General features: G+C 39.2%; 1 protein-coding gene across 2 annotated transcripts in view; it reads left to right on the forward strand.

Moving 5' to 3' along the window:
* Positions 1-10,677: 10,677 nt before the first annotated feature.
* Zup1 (zinc finger containing ubiquitin peptidase 1) overlaps positions 10,678-23,234 on the forward strand; it is a 41,032-nt gene continuing 28,475 nt past the window's right edge. The window contains exons 1-2 of one of the 2 annotated variants that reach the window (XM_004651249.2): positions 10,678-10,794; positions 12,303-12,871. In XM_004651249.2, the coding sequence (XP_004651306.2) occupies positions 10,709-10,794; positions 12,303-12,871 (655 nt within the window). In that variant the 5' untranslated portion in view covers positions 10,678-10,708. The remainder of the gene's footprint in view (positions 10,795-12,302; positions 12,872-23,234) is intronic. The other variant, XM_045159582.1, reaches the window with a different exon arrangement.

The following is a 23,234-nucleotide window of genomic DNA, read 5'->3' on the forward strand; positions in this document are numbered from 1 at the left end:
CACTGGGCGACATCTTAACGTGCTTCCAGATCAGTGTCCAGTGTCCTCTGAAGTAACTGCTTGTTGCCTCTGCTGCCCTTTGAACCATTAGACAGTTGCCAGATAGGGACCAGTGAACACCCTATTCTAACACGAGAATGGGGGGGTCTCGTCCTGTTTATGTGGTGTAATCGCCAAGTGTCTTAAGCTTCATGTGCTGTGTTGTGTAAATATTTTATGGATTTAACACTGGTAACTGTCATATTTTGATGCCAACAAAGTCAAAAGGATAAAATGGTACCTTGCCAACATCAAGTGACTATAGCTGCAAGAAATGTGTGTGGAGTTCTATGTGAGGAAGGAAAAAAAATAAGAAAATAAAAGTGGATTTGAAAGTAAAAAAAAAAAAATACACTAATAGCTTGTCAAAATTTAACAAAACATTTGGCTTCCTTAACTTAAGATACTGCCACTTAATTCTTCTAAATCTATGGTTATATGCTTCTTTTGAAAGCAATCCATTATCATCCAGGTGTGGTAACGCATACCTTTAATCCCAGCACTCAAGATTCAGAAGTAGGAGGATTGCTGTGAGTTCGAGGCCATCCTGAGACCAAATAGTGAATTCCAGGTCAGCCTGGGCTAGAGTGAGACCCTACCTCGAAAACACCAAAAAAAAAAAAAAAAATTATCTTCTTATGAAATGAAACTGAGTATCCTGTAATCATTAAATATATATAGATATATGTGTGAATGAATATATTTTATACATATGCATCATCTCTATTAAAGAGAACTTTAGTGAGACTTTTAGGTTAATAACTGAAAATTCAGAATTGCTTACAAGTTTTCCATAATAAGCTAATGAGAGATAAAGAAGAAAAGCCCTGACATCAAACACTACTGCCTACAAAGTAAGGACTCTATCAAGTACTTCTAACAAACTCTTATGCTACAAGGGATGTATTCTCATTCATATTTCTCTCTTCAAATGTCAGAGAACACATCCTCATAAACTTCAAAACTGCTGAGAGAACCAGGCATGATGATGGTGCACACCTTTAATCCCAGTACTAGGGAGGCAGAGGTAGGAGGATAACCACTCTGAGACTACATAGTGAATTCCAGGTTAGCTTGGACTAGAATGAAACTCTACCTTGAAAAACAAAAAAAAAAAAAAAAAAAAAAAAAAAAAAAAAAAAAAATTAAAAATTAAAAATGCTGGGTGACACTGATCCTCAATTGCATCAACAATTACCTAATCCAAATAACTAGACATCTCTAACTCTCTAATTTTTATATTTTTGTAAATTCTTTTATACTTCAACATTTTTAACTTGTCTAAAATACTTAAAATTTTCTTTGGCATATTTTGAATTATAAAGATAATGCTAATGTTGGTTTTAGTAAATCTATAAATGAGGATATGTTCTTTCATTAAACATGTTTTTGTTATGCCTGTTTGTTTTCCTAGACTTCTACCTCACTTGAACCAAGATTTGATATTTAAAAGCTTACAAGTTTTTCTCATTATTCAGTATAATTAGGATATAAAACCAACCTCTAGCTTTAAATTGATAAAGACATTTTAACATACTAAGAAAAAACCCATCTTGGCATACCTCTGTTTTTAAACCCAAATTCATAGAAAATGGACATTTTCATATGTATATTCCAAATATACATTATTTGGGTACAATCAATTACATTACTATGTTCACAAATATTAAAAGAAAAGTAAGTAATTAAAGGCTGTAAGAAGTCCTATGACATATTAAAACTTCTGACAACTTTAATGTAATTTTTTATATTCCATTTTTATTTGTTTATTAGAGAGGAAGACAGAGAAAGAATGGGCATGCCAGGGCCTCTAGCCACTGCAAGCAAACTCCAGATGCATATGTCACCATGTGAGATCTGGCTTATGTGGGGTTCTCTGGAGAGATGGCTTAGCCATTTAGGTGGTTGCCTGCAATGCTAAAGACATGAGCATTATCTTTATCATTCAAAATATGCCAAAGAAAATTTTAAGTCATCTCTCCAGGCCAACTTTAATGTACTTTTAACTTTATGTACTCTTACAGATACCCAAAGATTTGGGTTAACTCTTCATATACAAATTATACAACAGATGTCATACTCCAATAATAACAATATTAATGGTGCTTTGTAAGTTGAAAGCTGATATTTTAAGTTAGTATTTAAAGTCTTATATTAGAGTTAGCTGAGATGTTAAAAAGTTAACATACTCATTCTTTATATAATCTTTTTGTTTATTTATTTACTTGAGCGAGACAGAGAGAGAAGGAGACAGAGAGAAAGAGAGACAATAGATGCATCAAGGCCTCCAGATGCATGTGACACCTTATGCATCTGGCTTATGTGGGTCCTGGGAAATCAAGCCTTGAACCAGGGTCCTTAGGCTTCACAGGAAAGTGCTTAATCACTAAGCCATCTCTCCAGCCTTGTTTTTTTTTTTGGAAAGTTTATTTATTTATGTGCAAACAGAGAGATAGAAGAGAGACAGAAAGAATGGGTACACCAGAGCTTCCAACCACTGCAAATGAACTCCAGATGTATGTGCCACTTTGTGCATCTGGCTTTACGTGGGTACTGGAGAATTAAACCTGGGTTGTTACACTTTATAGGTAAATGTGTTAACCATTGAGCCATCTCTCCAGACCACCAATGCTCATATTTAACAGTGATTCCTACTTCAGTGCATTTTCCTCTCTGACTCTAAAATAATAAACTAATATCATAATAAGTAATAAATTTAGTCATACCCATAAAACCTACAAACCTTAATTTGTGACATATCTGGCCTTTTGTTTCTATTCTAAACTAGCTGGTACATGAAAAAAAAAATTGTTACAAGATAATGTTTGTTATTTGATTTCTTCTGTGATGTAACAATCAATTAGTTCCCCTCGTAGGGTCCTGGTATAATACTAAAATAAATATATACAGGTCAAATTATTATCTACAAATAAGAATTAAAATAATTTGTGCATTTTAAAAATAAATTTTCCTAGAAAGACAATAGCAAGACACTCCACAAGAGATTGTAGCTATAGGGCTGGAGAGATGGCTTAGCGGTTAAGTGCTTGCCTGTGAAGCCTAAGGACCCCGGTTCGAGGCTCGGTTCCCCAGGTCCCACGTTAGCCAGATGCACAAGGGGGCGCACGCATCTGGAGTTCGTTTGCAGAGGCTGGAAGCCCTGGCGTGCCCATTCTCTCTCTCTCCCTCTACCTGTCGTTCTCTCTGTGTCTGTCGCTCTCAAATAAATAAATAAAAAGTTAAAATATATATATATTTTTTTAAAAAAAAGAGAGATTGTAGCTATAGAAACAAACAGGCCAAAAGAAAAACTAAAATTGAAAGATAAATTATTTTATGTGTTCTAAACTTCAAATCAAGTAAAGTATTTTATAAAATAGAAATGACTGTGAACACAGGGCAAAGCATATGATCAATCTAATTTTAAATATATAAATAATTTCTAGTTGGTTAAAATGTCTACTTCTCTCATCTGCTACCTTAACGTTGTTAGGACAGACATATTCTTCATTATGTTTTAATTTTAAATATAACATTGCTATTATATGTCACATGTACATATTATGTCACACACAGAGGATAAAGAAGACCAAATACCATCGGTCAACCTGACGGAAAGAGGGCCATCACCTCGCAGCAGTATGGAAGCTCTGGGATTCTTCCTCTTGTGGAAATCCTCTAGACCTAGATAGTTTTCACTTTCCCCAGGGAATTTTTACCTTGTCATGACGTCTGGCTCAGGCTCATCTGCTTCCACTGAGGAACTTTGGCCCTGGGCTTCATAGTCTCCTAGGGCCACCTGGAAAGGGAACCTGCAATCATGTCAGTGGCACGTGCTTTCCAGTTTCAGGGACCTTTGGCTGGAAGGCCCAAGAGCCTTCCTGACCAACCTGGATCTTGGTGAAGGAAAACGTACCTGGGGCCTCCAAAGATGTTGAAATTTTCTGGAAAGATCACTCCAACACTAAAATGAGTGAAACTAGAGTTTATTACCCAGGGGCCAAGAAGCTTGAGGTAGTCCTCCAAAGTAGCGTTGGCCCAAGATGTGATTTTATTTCCATTTTATAGGTTTCATAGCCAAGGGGAGGGTTAAGTAAATAAGATGTGACAATTTATATATCAATCATTTTTATAGTCAGGCAACCCTACCAATAAATTCCATTGTACTTTGTTTTAGCCTGAACTGTCTTTTCATCATCCTTTTAGGTCTTTTCTGGACAGTTCTTTCTTTGGGGTTTTTCCATCTGCTGACAAAGATAAGTTTTAGCTCCTCAGCAATTAACTCTTACAGTAACTCAATTCTTTTAGCTTCGTTTCTACCACACTTCCAAATATATGCACGATATTTTCATTTGGATCACAACTGGCTACTGAGGGGTGCAACCCAGAAGGCCAGCACCAACAGGGCTAATGGTAGAGACCACTCACCAGGGCAGCACAGTGATTCCCCAGGATCCATCTTTTCTGCAGGCACTGTGGCATTTCCACAGTGACATTTGGCAAGAAGACTTTGTGCCAAGAACTACCAAAAAATGGTGACTAAGCAGGGCTGGAGGCGAGAGAGGATAAGCTGCCTAGAGTGCCTTTCCAAAGTATACCCAGCCCACAAGTGAAGCTCCGTCCCCACCCCCACATGTGGCTGCCTTGAGACCACACCCCGCCAGGCCAGGAATGGATTGAGTCAAAGCAGTGGCCCCAGGATAGCAGCAACAACCAAGTCCACTTGAAACTCTCTGCCCAGCCTGAGTCGCTTCCACTCACTCATGAATGCCGTACCTTAGGGCATCCAGCTTGCCAGTCCCTGGCAGCGACTGCTGCTGTGGATGCACTGGGGCAGTCAATCTTCCTGCGTGGAGCACTAGGACCTGGCTGGCAGCCCTTGCACACCACGGTGGCAGAGGTGCCAGAGCTGGGCCCGCCCCAGCTCCACTCCCTCCCCCGCTTGGAGGCTTAAACCAGACCACCGAACTGTGTGCATACTTTGGGATCTTGTGATTGTTGCTGTCCTCCACATGCCATCAAAGGGAAGGATCTCAGTTCATTAATTATTCATCTAGCCATCTATCCTGCCATATAGTACTGAGGGTTTTAATATACTGGGCACATCTTTAGATACTTATCTAGCAAATATACCTGTGAAAGTTTCAGCCTCATGCAGGTCAGACAGTGTTTTATGTTCTCATTGTTCTACCTTTTATTTATTTATATCGTGAACTAAAGTTCCCACGAAAGCACTGTTTCTGTTGCACCTACCTCCAGTAAGGCCAAAACCTAATTACCTTGGGCTACCTGATCTAACATCCAGTGTGACTATCAGTTGATCAGGAGCAACCTTTTTGAAATATACTGACAGACCACCAGCTTTCACCAACCCAAGGGCTAAGAATGTCATCAGACAGCATATGAGGCCTATGGTGGAGATTCCCCTGCTTTGCTGTAACCGCCTCCCTGATGGTCAGCCAATGTATCAGAAAAGTGCCTTGATTTATGACTTCCTTTTATCTGTAATCATAAAACCTTCATGAAATTATTGACACATTTGAATATGGAATTTGGGGTAGACTAAATCTTTGTTCCCAGGCCATGGTCGCTCATATTTGGCTCCAGAATAAACTATCTCTTATCCCTTTTGAGATGAGAGCTGTGTCCTTTGTGTCAACAATATTTGTTGACCTGTTTATTTATTGATTGATTGAGACAAGATGTTGGTATGTAGCCCAGGCTGACCTAGAACTAAGTAGCTCAGAGTATTCTCAAAGCTGTGGCAATCTGCCTGCCTCAGCCACCCAAGTGCTTTTAAAAGCCTTTTAATTTGGCATTATTTTGTAATTTTCATTACATAACACTTGCAGCTTTTTACAAAAATTTATTCACATCTTAATACAACAAGAAACTCCAGATGAAGTACTCTGAATCATAAAATACAAGTCTCATATTCACCTTGGAGTTCTCCAAGCAGTCTTGTCCAGAGGCCAAGCTAGGTACAAAATATGCAAGGTAAACATGATTCCTTTGAAAACAACAGCTATGTTTTCAATGCTCACTGGCTGATAAATAAACAGAGGAGAGAAAAAGTACATATGAGTGAATGAAGAGAAGGAAATGTTAATGAAAGAACTTGAATGGGACTTTTGAAATATTAATAGGATTTTGACATTTGGCCAGTCTGTTCCTTTATTTTCCCCTCTCCTCCCTCCCAAGAAACAAGAAACGTGTGTTTTTTTTGTGGGGAGGTTTCAAGGGAGGGTCTCACTCTAGCCCAGGTTGACATGGAATTCATATGTATTATCAGGGTGGCCTCAAACTCATGGCAATCCTTCTACCTCTGCCTCCTGAGCCAATAAATTTTTAACACATGTAAACAACTGTCCTCTTATGAGGACTTTTGGAATCACATTGCATCCACCAGGATAATATACTCATCTCAAAATCATCCTTATCTCAAGATCATCCTCATCTCAAGATCGTTAATTCCTTCTGCAAATACCCTTTTGCCATGAAAGCAATACACCCATAGATTCCAGAAATTAAGACAAGTATATCTCTAAAGGAATTATTATGCTTATATATCAATTTAGTCCTAAATAGAGGTGATCTCAGTTACTTCTCCCCACCCCATTTATTTCCTCCTTCATTCAGATAAAGATTTTTGTTTTATTCTTTATTTTTCACTTTCTTTGCTTCTTACCTCATTTTAGTAGGAGCTTCTTGCTACTACTATGTTTGGGGAAAATGATCATTAATTTAATTTCTTTGATAATTTCAAATTTATTTCTTTCTTCCTTTCTTTTCTTTTTTTTTTTTTTTTTTGTTTTTGTTTTTCGAGGTAGCCTTTCACTCTAGTCCAGGCTGACCTGGAATTCATTATGTAGTCTCAGGGTGGCCTCGAATTCAAGATGATCCTCTTACCTCTGCCTCCTGAGTGTTGGGATTAAAGGAGTGAGCCACTATACTCAGCTCTTTTTTTTTTTTTTTTTTTTTTGAGGTAAGGTCTCACTTTAGCCCAGGCTGACATGGAATTCACTATGTATTCTCAGGCTAGCCTAGAACTCACAGGGATTCTCCTACCTCTGCCTCTGCCTCCTGATTGGTGGAATTAAAGTCATGCACCACCACACCCAGCCTTCAGAATTCTTTTTAGTTAGAGGAAGAATTCAATTTATTGTCTGATTTTATAATTTCCTATTTTCCATCCCTTCCTCTTTTTGTTCTGTTTTCAGAGAACATTTATCAGCTTTATCTTCCAAGCTTCGGTTGATTTTTCAGTCCCAAGAACTACTCATATTTTCAATTCAATAATTAAATACATTTTATTTTTTTTTTCAGTAACATTCTTTTTATTATTATTATTTGCATTCATTTATTTGCAAACAGAGAGAGATAGAAGAGACAGATAGAGAGAGAACGGGCACGCTAGAGCCTCCAGCCACTGCAAACAAACTCCAGACACATGTGCCACCTTGTGCATCTGGCTAACAGGAGTCCTAGGGAATCAAACCTGGGTCCTTTGGCCACACAGGCAAATGCCTTAACCACTAAGCCATCTCTCTAGCCCCTAACATTCTTTTTAAAACAGATTTCATTCTGTTACAAATATGGACTGAGAAAAAGGGGAGGGAAAGAGAAGGCCAGGGACATTATGTGACTGCTTGCTTGCTTGGTTTTTTTCCTTTTCATTCAGGATTCCTTCAGCCAATGACATTTGGGCCAAGCCTTCCAAAAGGCCCGTGTTGGCTGGGCCTCCCACGTCACTCTCTGCTGTAGCCTGGCTGGATTTAAAATTGAACAGGAGACTTGAAGGTGAAGAGTGATGGATGGAATGGAGAAGACAGCCTCTTTTCCTTCTTACTGTGTCCAATCCTGTGAAAAGACATCTGGGAGTTGATCCTGTCCTCAGCGCCAACCAACCCTAAATGGCCAGGAACTGAAGCATTTAAACACAGCCCACAGCACACAGAGGGGCTCAGGTCAGAGAATTAACAAGACTCAGAGTAGTCTGGGTGACCTTGGGCTGGGCACAAGCAGCCTCTCTTCCACAGCTTTGAGTGTCCCCTAGTTAGGGCAAGACACATATAAGGTGCCACAGACAAATAAAAGCTCTTCTTGGGCCCTCACTGTTAACTGCTACGGTGCCACGGATTCACCAACTCAGAAATTTTTACCTTGGAAGCTCCACCCAAATCTGCCCCTTGTCTTTCCTAGCAGACACCCACCGCTCAGACGTAAACAATGTACTTCCCCATGCCGGCCGCTGTCTCTGGTCAGGCTCTCGTGGGCTTCATCTGCCCAGCTGCCTGCTTGAGGGGCAGGAGAGCAGGGCAGGTCTCAGGAGCAGAGCAGGGTAAGAGAAATCGCTCCACAGGCCTTTGTGTCACACGCCTCCAGGACCCACAGATCCGTCGGCCCTTCTTTGAAAGAAAGACGTCTATTCTCTGCTCCGAGGGGGGAAAAAAGTTTGTTTACTGGACTCTGAGAGGAGTGCTTCTAGAAGCAATGCAACTTGCTGGCGTCTTACAGCAGACATTTTTTCTCACGCAGTCACCGTACCACATCCCAAGGACTAAATGAAACGCAGCCACAGATCAGTGGACCATTTCGGATGGACCGGACTAATGATCCTGGCCCTTGCTCTCCAGCAGATCGCTGTGAACTCATCAAACTCCACGGAGATACTCTTCACTTAAGTGCACCTAAGCACAGGCCGTCTGGGGACACCTGCAGACCGACGCTAGAGAACAACCTTAATGCTACACTGAGCAGGAGTCTCAGACCCGTCTCACGGCGACCGGGAGCGGAGAGAGCGCGAGAGAGGGATCAGGAAGTTCTCAGTTTTTTTCCACTGTCCTTTCCTCCTCGCTCCCCAGCCCAGAAATGCTCGGCGGGCAGCCGGAAGCGGTCATTTAAGAAGTTTCTGGCGGCGGCGACGGCGGCGGCGGCAGCATCCCCCGGCGACGGGTGTCCCGGGGGATCCGGAGCGCGGGGCGCGGGGCGCGCGGCGAAGAGGGCGCGGGGCAGCCGCTGCGGGTTCGAGTCCCCGGCGCGGCGCGGCGACCCCGGGGCGCAGCCGGCCGGCCTCGCGTCTCCCTACATTTTATTTTCTAATCTCTCTGAGGATATTGAAGTTTGAAAATTTTTCTTCACACTTGGTTATTTTTTCAGAGTTAACTTAATTGTTTTGGTTTTATGTTACCTGACCTCTACTCAAATGCCTGATGATTCTGGCATATCAATTCCTACTTAATAATAAAACACTGAAGATACCTATATACCTACTGCAAGTTATGTATAAGTGAAGCATGCTTATTTATTCACCGGTTCTGTGCACTGTAATGCAATGAGACTCTTGTTTTTTTCAGAACAGACTAATGAAAACGCAGGCCTTAAAGTCTGTTTGTATTCCTTCTTTTTCTCTTGGCCCTTCCCCACAGAAATTTTCATTCTCTTCCCTTGGAGACAGACAGGATGTGATGGGGTAAACAGGAGAAAGGATTCATAATTCCATAGTTAACCATTTTTCTGTTTCCTATTTTCGTACTAGTGCCTTGACCCTATCATAATCTGTGCACTTTTTGGGTTCATGGGTCTGGAAAAGATGCCTCACTTGTGAATGAGACAATAGTGGAAATTTAGAGGTAAAGGTCTAAGTGCCCCTTAATCAGACATTGTACATTTATCATCTTTTTCAGAAGTATATCTTTTCTTTGTTTTCTTCTGTACATTTCTATACTTTTTAAAAACTTCTCAGCTAAATTGATTACTACTGTTAATCCATCCTCTTTATACATTTCAATGTTTTGAAAAGATATTATTCGCTGTTATGACTTCTTTTCTTTTTTCTTTCTTCTTTTTCACTTTTGGTTTTTCGAGGTAGGGTCTGGCTCTAGCTCAGTCTGACTTGGAATTCACTATGTAGTCTCAGGTTGGCCTGAAACTCATGGCGATTCTCCTATCTCTGTCTCCCTAGTGTTGGGATTAAAGGCGTGCAGCGCCACGCTGGGCTTGTTTGGACTTTTATTCTTTTATTGTCTTTTTAGTAGATTGAGTGGCAGAGAAATATATATTTGCACAATATATCATATTTAACATTTCTTTAGAATTATCTTTATTTAAAATATTTTATTTATTTGAGACAGAGAAAGAGAGAGCGAGGCAGTGAAGGAGGGGGGGGGGGGAATGAATGGATGTGCCAGGGCACCCAGCCACTGCAAACGAACTTCACACACATAGGCCACCCTGTGCATCTGGATTACCTGGGTCCTGGGGAATCGAATCTCGGTCCTTTGGCTTTGCGGGCAAGTGCTTTAACCGCTAAGCCATCTCTCCAGCCCAGAATTATCTTTTAAAATATAACAATCAAATGACATAAATATCCCAAATAGATTTAAGTCTGACATAATGTTGCCATTGTAAGAAAGTGCTTTTAACCACTAAGCCATCTCCAGTTCATAATTTTACCACTGTGTACAACGGATCCTCTATAATAATTTACTCAGTCGAAGTCTTGGAAATCTCAGAGCTTAGTTTCTCTTCCTGATGGGTATCCCCACTGGGAAGGACACAAAAAAAATGACTTCGACTCCCAGCATGCTCTACGACTCAGTCAGCATGGACCGGGGCATGCTGGGATTCCCTCTTTTCCGGAGTATTAAGGAAGTGGAGTGGTGTATGTATGTGTGTGTTTTCTTTTTCTAAACGTGATACTGAGCTCTGGAGTTTCTTGGAGTCCTGGATTGTTTCTTCTAGTGCCGTGAAGCTGTGAGTACTTGAAGGCCTGGCGGGGGGTCTTTTGTGCGAGCGGAGGAGCGGGCGCGGCGGGGCAGACGCGAAGCAGGGCGAGCTCTGGGCCTCTGATGGCTTGTTCTCCCGAAGGCTAAGAACTGACCTCACCCTCCCTGTCCCCACGCTTCGAGCTCTGGAACTAGGTCTGGTTAGTTTTCGTGCCCTCGATCTGGACCTTGGCCAGGGTTTGTCAGACTTACCCTTCACTTCCTCTCATCACGCACCAGGCTGCCACAGGCATCAGCAAGAAGCCCATCCCCTCCTGAGTCCGGTCCAGGCATACCTTTTACCTGCCAGTATGGCCCAGGCGCTGGAAGAAAAGAAACGACGTGGCGTTTCTCCCTCTTGGGAGTCAAAAGAACTTCTAAAATTAGAAACTTACTTTCGTTTCTCTGCAAAGAAACGACAAAAAGAACAATGTGGAAGTTTTGTAAAGCTCAGTTTACTTAAATTAAGGGAAAATGCCCTCTTTTTTCTTTTGCTCCTTGCTTTTAAGTACTTCTTAACTGAGCGATGTAAAGTGGTGGTGCGATTCCTTAAAAAAAAAAAGATTTAACACCACCATCATAAGTAGAAAGTACTTTATTACTTCATAAAACTTAAAATTGATGATTGATCAAGTATAACCTGATAGAGGGAACCTCAGAGAGATGAGATCTTTCCTAAAATGATGAAACATGGGCCTACAGTTCAATTCCCTCCAACTGAGAAAGGTTTTCTCCATGTGTGTAGAATGAAGGCAGTAATACTTAGTTTGATCTATTTTAGTAAAGATTTTAAGTGTTATTAAGTTATATCTACCTTCCCCATTGAAATGTACATTAAATTTCAGTGTTCAGATACGTTAGCGGATGAATCGACTTCTTCGGTGTATTTTCACCAAATTTTCCATTGATAATTTGTTACACATAATTTGTTTACATCCCTCCAAACCAAACACACTTTGGAATATTCTTAAGTTATTTGGTTTCATTATTATTATTGTGGATACCTGGAAGAGACAAACTTGAATATCCCTCAACTAAACTGCTTAGGAGTGGAAATGTTTCAGATTTTGGATATTTTAGGATTTTGGAGTGTTTACACACCCATGAGGCATTATGAGATGGAACTGTAAACACAATTCATTTATGTGTCATACACATAATTATATGCACATGTATTAATATTTTTAGTGTGCTTGTGTATTGACTGCCATTCATCAGATGAAGTCAGGTGTAGATCCACTTCTAATAACATGTCAGAGCTCAAGTGTTGTGAATTTTGGAAAATTTGGATTCTCATAGTAAGGATGCTTAACCTGTAATGAGATTTTGCTTGAGATTTGTGAAGTCTATAATTGAGGAAGAGTAAATACTTTGAAAATTTCTTGATCAAAGTGATGTACCTCAATATACAAAAGAATATTTCCAAATCATTTTATGAAATGCATTTTTCTTCATTTATTACTTTGAAACTTAGAGTGACTTTGTGTTCATTTCTAGATACCTGCACACCATGCTTTCTTGTGATATATGTGGTGAAACAGTAACCTCAGAACCAGACATGAAGGCTCACCTAACTGTTCACATGGAAAATGAAGTTATATGTCCATTTTGCAAGTTGCCAGGCATAAATTATGATGAAATGTGTTTTCATATTGAAACTGCTCATTTTGAACAGAACATGTCAAAAAGAAACTTTGAGAAGATAGATACAATACAGTATGGAACTTCATATAGGAAGGACAACACCTTACAGAGCGCAATGGAAGTTAATTCAGGTATTCATTCAGATGGTGCATCTAGTCATCCAAAGAGTTCAACTCAAAACCTACCTAATGATGGTACTTTAACATATGGAGCCTTTTATTTAGAGAACTTAACTGAGTCTGGAAAGTTCCTGAAAAGTAAGGGAAAGCAATGTGAATTATATGGGGTAAAAGGATCAATTTATGAAGCAACATATAGTCCCCCTGTATGTCCATTCTGTGGGGAAAAAGAGAAATATAGCGAAGATATAGAAATTCATGTAAAAACAAAGCATGCCAATCTTTTGGACACTCCATTAGAAGGTAAAATGTTCAATTTATTATTGTATGTCATTTTAAGTAGTAGTAGCCTCCATTTAATATGTGATGTCCTAAAGTTGGTTTATAAGTCAGATTACTACCCAATTTATGACCATAACATTGTTTATTTATTGTCATTGGAATATAAAACTACTATGCTGAAAAACAATTGATACAGACAGAAAATACTTCAGCTACATTTAGAATAGTTTTGGAAACTTTCTGTCTAATTTCTAGAACATATTCAGTTTATTTCCAGCATCACAGTGATATTAGACTATCCTGGGTTCTGAGTTCATCATGGTTATAGAATACACCCAGTATGATGTCAAGTCCTTTCAATTTGTTGAGACTGGCTTTACAGCTCAAGATACATTATATGGTCTGCCTTGGTATCTGTTTCATGGGTGCTTGAAAAGGCTGAAGTTTTGTTGGGCATTGTTCTATTTCTTTTCTTTTTGACTTTTTTAAAATTAGTTTTGCACTCAGTGTATACATTCAAGTTGATACCTTCATTAGCCTCCTCCCTGTTCTCCCCCCTCCACAGGGACCCTCCTCATTGGGGAATATGGGTTGTGCATTGTGGGGTTAGCCATCAGTTAAGGATATGAGGCAATGTCTGTATGTATCAGGACCCAACATGTGGCTCTGAAATTCTTCCCACCCCCTCTTCTGCAAATTTCCCTGAGCCTTCTTTGGGTTCATTTTAGGTCTGTGTCAGTGATGAGGTCTTGGGAGCCTCTGTGTCTCTGGATATCTGGTTTGGTAGGATTTGAGGGTTCTCTGTGTCTATCTCCTTCACTGTGTGCTGGTACCATGTTCACAAGGAAAACAGCACTATTGTTTACTTCACCAATTACTCTTAGTTACAGCTGAAGCCTGTTTGAAGTATGATGGGCAAGTTCTCTCCTTAGGATTTTCTGTCTGAAAAAGACAAGCAAACTCTCCAATGGAGAGTAAAGTTAACACCAGATAAATGTGATAACAAATGCTTTTTTTATGAAGAATTTAATAGGTGTAGGCCCTCTTTAGCCCATGATTGGTAGTAGCTTGATAATGGAGAGTAGGCTCATTTTTGGATATGGTTCTGACTTGTTTCCCAGCTCCAGCTTTGGGTTCCATTCCACTGAGCTGATCAGTTACCCAAATCAAGAGCAGTTGGTTTCCCACCATGGCTGTGTGCCACTATTGCACTTGTGTGAGCATCACATCAGGTTGGTTGCTGCTGAGTAGCTTAGACCACAAGTTGCTTGGACAGATATTGGTCATTTTCCCCCAGTGGCTCATGTAGCAACTTCTGGCATTAGACAAGCTAACTGACTGGGGACTGACTCTCTTCCAGGTTCCAGCCATGTCACTCCATGTTACATGCCAACAGCATATGGCGTCTTCAGCAATGGAGTCTTACCACTAACTTTTGGTGGATCATCAAGTACTCTGACAGAAATCTGTCTTCTTTTGGGAAACCTTGTAGGTCTCTCTGATCAAGAGCTCATTGTGGATGATAGCCACATGCTGGTACTGGGAGTTACAGGTCAGCACCCAAGAAAAGAAGGAAAAAGAAGATAGGCAATATAAAAGAAAGAGAAGAGAAAGAAGTGGCAGGGGGTGGGAGGAAGAAATAGAAACAGGAGAAGATTAAGGTCAGTCTTCATTGTATTCTCTCCAGGACCTTGTGATTCAGGTGTTCCCTCTAAGGGCCTGGTGAAGGTTCAATCATTTAGTCTGTTAGTTAAGATGTAGAATATGGGCTGGAGAGATGGCTTAGCGGTTAAGCACTTGCCTATGAAGCCCAAGGACCCCGGTTTGAGGCTTGATTCCCCAGGACCCACGTTAGCCAGATGCACAAGGGGGCACATGCGTCTGGAGTTCATTTGTAGTGGCTGGAGGCACTGGCGTGCCCATTCTCTCACTCTCTCTCTCTGCCTTTCTCTGTCTGTCATTCTCAAATAAATAAGTAAAAATAAACAAACAAAAAAAAACTTTAAAAAAAAGATGTAGAATATTATGGTACCATTGCCACTTGGGTCTAGTTTTGTGTCCCCAATCTCCACCACTACCCTCCCTTTACTCCCACCCTATTGTCCTCTCCTCAAGATGTTTGTTAGGTACAGTACATCAGCATCTTGGGTAGATTCAGGTTAGGAGCTGTAGATGAGTGAGACTATGCAGCGATTGCCTTTCTGTGATTGGGTGAGTTCACTGAGAATGATTTATTCTAGGTTCGACCATTTTTCTTCAAATTTTATTTTGTCATTTTTCCTTACTGCTGTGTAGAGTTCCATCATGTAGATCTACCACATCATAGTTATCCATTCATCTAATAATGGACATCTGGGTTGATTCCAGCTCTTAGCTATTACAAATTCAGCAGCTATAAACATGGTTGAGTAAATCTTTCTGAACTGAGGCATGGAGCTTTTAGGATACATGCCCAGTAAGAGAATAACTGAGTCTGTTGGTAACTTTATAGTCAACTTTTTTTGCTTTCCAAAGTGGTTGTACCATCTTACACTCCTGCCAACAGTGGATAAAGGTTCCTATTTCTCCACATCCTGGCCAGCATTTATTTTTATTTGATTTTGTAATGTTTGCTATCCTTACTGGGGTAAGATGGAATCTCATAGTTCTTTTAATTTGCAGTTCCCTGATGATTAGGGATGATGAACATTTTCTTAAGCGTGTGGTTACCATTTATATTTCTTCCTCTTAGAATTTCCTGTCCAGTGCTTTGCCCCATTTTGTGAGTGGGTTGTTTGACTTTTTTATTGTTTTTGAGTTCTTTGTAGAGTCTAGAAATTAGGCCTCTGTCAGCAAATATTTTCTCCCATTCTGTGGGTAATCTATTGGCTCTGCTTATTGTATGTTTGTCTGCAGAAACTTTTCAGCTTCATTTGATCCCATTTTTGAGTGATTGTTTAAGGTGCTGTGCTACTGGGGTTTTGTTCAGGAAGTCTTTTCCCATTCCCATATCATGGAAAGTTTCTCCTATTTTTTCTTCCAATAGTAACCGAGTTTCCAGTCTTATATTGAGGTCTTTGACCCATTTGAACTTGATTGTTGTGCATGATGAGATGTGTGGATCAAGTTTCAAGTTCCTGCATTTGTCCAGCACCATTTGTTGAATATGCTATCTTTTTTCCAGCCTATATTGTTAGGGCCTTTGTCAAATATCAAGTACTTGTAGTTACTACACCCAAAGTCCAGTTCCTTGATTCTGTTCCATTAGTCTATACTCCTGTTTTTATGCCAGTACCATGCTGTTTTTGTTACTATGGCTTTGTAGTATAGCTTTAGATCAGGTATGATGATGCCTCCATATGTGTTTCTTTTGCTGAGGATATGCTTGGATATCAGAGGCCTTCTGCCTTTCCATATGAATTTTGAGATCATTTTTTTCTATCTCTGTGAAGAACAATGTTGGAATTTTGGTTGGGATTGCATTAAATCTGTATATTGCCTTAGGTAAGATTGCCATTTTCACAATGTTAATTCTGCCTATCCAGGAGTGTGGGAGGTCTTTCCATTTTCTCAAGTCCTCCTCAATTACTTTCTTTTTTTTTTTTAAATTTTTTTTGTTCATTATTTATTTATTTATTTGAGAGTGACAGACACAGGGAGAAAGACAGATAGAGGGAGAGAGAGAGGATGGGCGCACCAGGGCTTCCAGCCACTGCAAACGAACTCCAGACGCGTGCGCCCCCTTGTGCATCTGGCTAACGTGGGACCTGGGGAACCAAGCCTCGAACCAGGGGCCTTAGGCTTCACAGGCAAGTGCTTAACCGCTAAGCCATTTCTCCAGCCCTTTTCTTTTTGGTTTTTTGAGGTAGGGTTTCACTCTAGCTCAGGGTGACCTGGAATTCACTATGTAGTCTCAGGGTGGCCTTGAACTCATGGTGATCTTTCTACCTCTGCTTCATGAGTGCTGGGATTAAAAGCGTGCACCACCATGTCTGGCTCAATTTCTTTTTCTTTCTTTCTTTTTTTTTTTTTTTTTTTTTGGTTTTCGAGGTAGGGTCTCACTCTAGCCCAGGCTGACCTGGAATTCACTGTGGAGTCTCAGGGTGGCCTCGAACTCACGGCGATCCTCCTACCTCTGCCTCCCGAGTGCTGGGATTAAAGGCGTGCACCACCACGCCCGGCTACAATTTCTTTTTTGATGTGAGAAAACAGCCCCTTCCTTGGAGCTAACACAGAGAGAAGAACCCACCTTACAATGATTTAGATTGAATGCATGGCTCTAGCATGACTTCTTATCTCCTTGTTAAACTGACAGCCCATGCAGTATTCACAGAGTACTACCCTTCCCCACTTCTTTACTCAAAAGACCTTAAAAACCTTCCTTTCCTCTTCCTAGAGGACTCAAAGCCTCCTCCCACTTTCTCTATGCTTGAGTCCTGATAGCATCCTGATTGGTGTTAAGTAAATACTGTGAGCCCTAAAAGAAATTCTCCATGGTTTTCTAATTCTAAACCTCACAAGTAGTTACATGGCTTTTGAGAAAATATTCTTGAAATCCCGATTTATAATTGCAAATCTGTGGGTTTTTTTTTTTTTAACTCAGCTCTTTTGTATTTTGTTTCATGTGTTTTGATGCTCTGTTGTTGGTAAAAATAGGTTTAGGAATTTATATATATATATTTCTTATTGTTGAATTTTTAGAGTCCATGTATATTTTGGATATAAGTGTAATATCAGATAGATATCTTTAACCCCAGTATCTGCATGGTTTGTATTTTAATTTTCAACATATTTCAAAGTCTGCTAGAAAATTTTAATTTCAGTGAAGTACAACCTAATTTTTCCTTCATGGATCCGAATTTTGGTTGAATTTTACATTTTATATTTAGAGTACTGACCTATTTGGATTAATTTTTTTAAAATATTTTACATATAACTTTATAAAAGGCAAAAAAGTATCTAGATTAATTTTAGTACATTTTCCTAATTGTCAGTAGAATAAATATCTTTTTCACAGTTAATCCCTTTTATTGTGATGTGTATGTTACACTAAGTATTCTGTTTTTGTTATGTGAATTTTTTAATTCTTATATTCTTATCTTCTTGCATTTTTGTCTGCTTACCTATTGCCTATCTTTTTCTGTTGCTTAAGTATATTTTCAATGATAATCCTTATTCAGTTATATTCTACAGCTTTTGCTTTTGCTGATGTTTTAATTTTGTGCAGGATTTAAGTTTTGTATATGCTTTCCATATGTTGCCTAAGGCAATGTTTTTGACTCTGAGGTCATAAAGATGTCTATTTATCTATGTATTCTAAAAATCTTAATGTTTATAGTCTTGTTTTACATACTTGTACTCCATTTTAATTGTGTATGTATGTATATTGTGTATGTTGTGAGAATTTGGGGTCTAACTTTTTCCTATGCTAATTCCTAGTACTTTACCTTCTAGTAAGTTTTTATGTCAAATGGGTTAGTTCATGGTCTTTCAATTCTTTATTTACTTGGCTGATATTTTCTCATTACCTCATTATTTTACTAGCTGTAATTTATAACATTCTTTTCATTGTTAACTTAGACAGCTTCATTACTTTTTGTTTGTATTTGAGAACTATTGTGTCAAATTCTGTGACCATTCTGTTGAAATATTATCAGGTAAAAATCCATTTTCATGTAAATAAAGGTTATCATTTACATCCTTTCATAAAATTCTTTTACATTCCTAGTACATGTTATGTTAGTTTCCTTAACATTTGTAACTTGGAATGGTTCCCTTACTCCCTTATTTAACTTTTGCAGATTTAAAGATTATCTTTTTTTGGGGGGGGGGGTTCAAGGTTGGGTCTTGCTGTAGCCCAGGCTGACCTGGAATTCACTATGTGGTCTTGGGGGGTAGCCTTGAGCTCACGAGTGATCCTCCTACCTTTGCCTCCTGAGTCCTGGAATTAAAGGTGTGTGCCACCATGCCCTACCTAGATTATCAACTTATATGTATTGTTAAGATGTCCAGTCTTGCTTAATCTTACTAACTTGGATTCTTGTGCATTGATTTCCTATCAGTATTCTAAGTAGAGATTCATTGTCTGCTGATAATGAAAACTTTATGGACTGCAATAGGAATTCTTACTAATGAGAAATGCCTGGTACTACTGTGTTGGCACACTGTCAGCAAACTATTGCCAAGTGTGGCTTTGAATGAAGAAAAAAAGAAAAGAAAAAGACCTGATTGTCATTAGAGGTACACAAATGGAATAGTGCCGCGGACTGACTCTCGGGGAGATCAGGACTGAGGGAGAACAAGGGCGCAGGCTCAAGGAGAACTCGGGATTCGGCGAGGAAATGACAGACAGACACACTCTAGGTAGAATAAGCTGCTGTAATTTACTGAAGGTTTCATGAAGATTTTATACAGATTGAACAGGGAAACTTAGCAAGCCAACAAGTGATCTCAGAAATCATTAATCTAAACAATCTTAAGTATTGTTCTATTGTAAGCATACATGCAATGTTGATCAGGCAGGAACTGTACCCATTTTTTAAGAAGGACGCCTTGCATCATTGACCACAGCTTTACATGAATAGAAGCTTGGGGTAAGGGATGTAAGGTGAACAATAGGTTATTTATTTTTTATAAACCAAGCAGAGAGCCATCTCTTTCCACTTATTAGATTATTTATATAATCCTCATATTTATTATAAAAGTGTTTCTATCCAAAAGACCACCAATATTTTAAGGCTGGTTTAATGTTTTTCAGGAATTCTTTTCTTTCTTATCTAGAGTATAAGCACCAAGGCTTACGTGTCCTTGCTAAGCATTTCATAAATGGAAGAGAATGCCATAGCCTCCTTTTTCCTTCATAATTCATTCATCTATTACCGAATTCATCATATCCTCCCTCATAGGGGAGTGGAACTAAGTAGATTCCAGCTCTGGGAGTCTACTAACAGCCCTTGATCAAGTACTGGACATATCCCCCAGGAAGTTTCCTGGTGGGAATGCCTAAGTTTTGTAACTCCTTTTCTGCAGAACTGTCATGCTTCTTATGAACATTATTGATCAACATTTCTACTTTTACTTTCTCAGGATCAGTATCGTTCTCAAACATCATAAGCTGTTTTTGCTCTACACCATCAAAAATTGTCCTAAAGTTAATTTTTTATTCTTAGTAGAGTTATACATTCCCTCCATTGCCCTAATCATAGGAGGGGCACATTTAATGCTTAGATTGTTTCTTGTACTCTGATTGCGTGCATGATTACTAATAAGTGTTGAATTAGCTGTTCTTTGACAAACAACCAGAAGAAAGCAGGAAAGAAACAGAACGCAGAAACAGCTCATTGGCGCCAGCAATCAGGTCGTCGTGACTTGGGCAGCAAGAACCATTACAGTAACTGACTGCCAAGGGGTCACCGGGGGCATCCCTCCGAAGAGTGCTAGCCCTCTGTCCTCAGCTCTCTTCCAGTACAGAAGCATCTCTGCTTGCTACACAGGCGAGGTCGCCGTGGACGTAGCAGAATAGATAGATGACTTGATAATAACTAATGTTCCGGTAGAGTAAATGGAACTAAGGAGTTTGAAAATGTTTAAGGGAAGGATTATCATATGGAAAAAACATAGAATCTGTTGGAAAATAAAAAATTCATAAGAGATGAGTGACAAAAAATTCAAAGCCTCTATATGTATTCTATACAGCAGGTTTTAATTAGGCCAAAGGCCTACACAGTGGTAAAATTCTAAGAAATGAGGTGGACAGATAACTAGATTGAAGACAGAGGTTTGTTATAGAGATTGCAGAAGTAAGCTGTAATGATAAATCAGGGATATACTTATGTTATTGGTGGCTAAATTAGGGTAAAGACTGAAAGGGAAGGCAAAGAACCATTCCTCTTAATATTGAAGTTACGAAGAGTGAACACAGTATAAGAGCTAGAAAAATATTCTCATCCAGGTGCTGAAATTATGAATAAATAAAAGCATGTAGTATTTCAAGAAAGATTAATGACAGAAACTACTAAAACAATGGTGTGTTTGCAGAAGGAAAGAAGAAAACTGGTTTGAAAGGGAATACAAGGGACACCTTTTCTACTTCTCAGGCCATGGAATATGATAGGAAAATTTCCTCTGTTCTAAAGAACTGTTAGAGAAATGGGCTAACCAGGTAGCCATTAATGTATGAAGTTGAAGTGACCATTCATTGGATGGTGATGCTGGATCTCTGAGGTTTAGACTTAGGGTAATAAAATAAATTTACAGTGAGAATGCGGCACATAGCTGTGGAAGAAGCTTATGATCAGTTCAAATTGGAAGGAATGAAGGGATCAGTTTATAGAAATATGGTGATAAAGGGAATAAGCAAAGACATCTATAAACCATTATAATAAGCATCATCAGTACATAATTTATTGATACTTTTATGCCATTACTTTTATTATATTACTAAATTGCACATTGTTAGATTTAGTAACTAGATTTTAGCTTGCTTATTTGTTTGTATTTATTTTTATTTTTATTAGCATTTTCCATGATCATAAAAAAACATCCCATGGTAATTCCCTCCCTCCCACCCCCACACTTTCCCCTTTGAAATTCCATTCTCCATCATATTACCTCCCCATCACACATTGTACTTACATATATACAGTATCAACCTATTAAGTACCCTCCTCCCTTCCTTTCTCTTCCCTTTATGTCTCCTTTTTAACTTACTGGCCTCTGCTACTAACTATTTTCATTCTCACGCAGAAGCCCAATCATCTGTAGGTAGGATCCACATATGAGAGAGAACATGTGGCACTTGGCTTTCTGGGCCTGGGTTACCTCACCTAGTATAATCCTTTCCAGGTCCATCCATTTTTCTGCAAATTTCATAACTTCATTTTTCTTTACCGCTGAATAGAACTCCATTGTATAAATGTGCCACATCCTCATTATCCACTCATCAGTTGAGGGACATGTAGGCTGGTTCCATTTCCCAGCTATTATAAATTGAGCAGCAGTAAACATGGTTGAGCACGTACTTCTAAGGAAATGAGATGAGTCCTTAGGATATATGCCTAGGAGTGCTATAGCTGGGTCATATGGTAGACCAATCTTTAGCTGTTTTAGGAACCTCCACATAGATTTCCAATATGGCTGGACCAGATTGCATTCCCACTAGCATAATAGAAGGATTCCTCTTTTTTCAACACCCCAGAACATTTATGATCATTTGTTTTCATGATGGTAGCCAATCTGAAAGGAGTGAGATGGAATCTCAGTGTAGTTTTAATCTGCATTTCCCTGATGACTAATGATGTAGAACATTTATTAGATGCTTATATGCCATTCGTATTTCTTCCTTTGAGAACTCTCTATTTAGCTCCATAGCCCATTTTTTGATTGGCTTGTTTGATTCCACTGATCTACATGTCTGTTTTTGTGCCAGTAGCACACTGTTTTAGTTACTATGGCTCTGTAGTATAGGTTAAAATCAGGTATGGTGATACCACCAGCCTTATTTTTGTTGCTCAGTATTATTTTAGATATTCGAGGTTTTTTGTGATTCCAAATGAATTTTTGGATTGTTTTTTCTATTTCCATGAAGAATCCTTTTGGAATTTTGATAGGGATTGCATTAAATGTGTAGATTGCCTTTGGTAAGATTGCCATTTTCACAATATTGATTCTTCCAATCCAGGAACAGGGGATGTTTCTGCACTTTCTAGTGTCTTCTGCAATTTCTTGCTTGAGTGTTTTAAAGTTCTTATTGTAGAGATTCTTTACTTCCTTGGTTAGGTTTATTCCAAGGTACTTTATTTTTTTTTTGATGCAGTTGTGAATGGGAGTGATTCTCTGATTTCATCCTGTGTGTATTTGTTGTTAGCATATATGAAGGCTACTGTGTTCTGTGTATTTATTTTGTATCCTGCTACGTGGCTGTAGGTTTTGATCACCTCTAACAGTTTGCTAGTAGAGTTTTTAGGGTCCTTTATGTATGGAATTATGTCGTCTGCAAATAATGATAACTTGATCTCTTCCTTTCCAATTTGTATCCCTTTTATGTGTGTCTCTTGCCTTATTGCTATGGCTAAGACTTCCAAAACTATATTAAATAAAAGTGGAGACAGTGGACACGCATGTCTTGTTCCTGATTTCAGTGGAAAAGCTTCTAGTTTTTCCCCATTTAGTAATATGTTGGCTGTAGGCTTGTCATAAATAGCTTTTATTATATTGGGATATGTTCCTTCTAGTCCCAGTCTCTGTAGGACTTTTATCATGAAGGGATGTTTGATTTTGTCAAATGCTTTCTCTGCATCCAATGAGATGATCATGTGGTTTTTGTCCTTCATCCCGTTTATATAATGTATTACATTTGTAGATTTGCATATATTGGACCATCCCTGCATCTCTGGGATAAAGCCTA

The sequence above is a fragment of the Jaculus jaculus genome, chromosome 9 (assembly GCF_020740685.1).
Source record: "Jaculus jaculus isolate mJacJac1 chromosome 9, mJacJac1.mat.Y.cur, whole genome shotgun sequence".
Classification (NCBI taxonomy): domain Eukaryota; kingdom Metazoa; phylum Chordata; class Mammalia; order Rodentia; family Dipodidae; genus Jaculus; species Jaculus jaculus.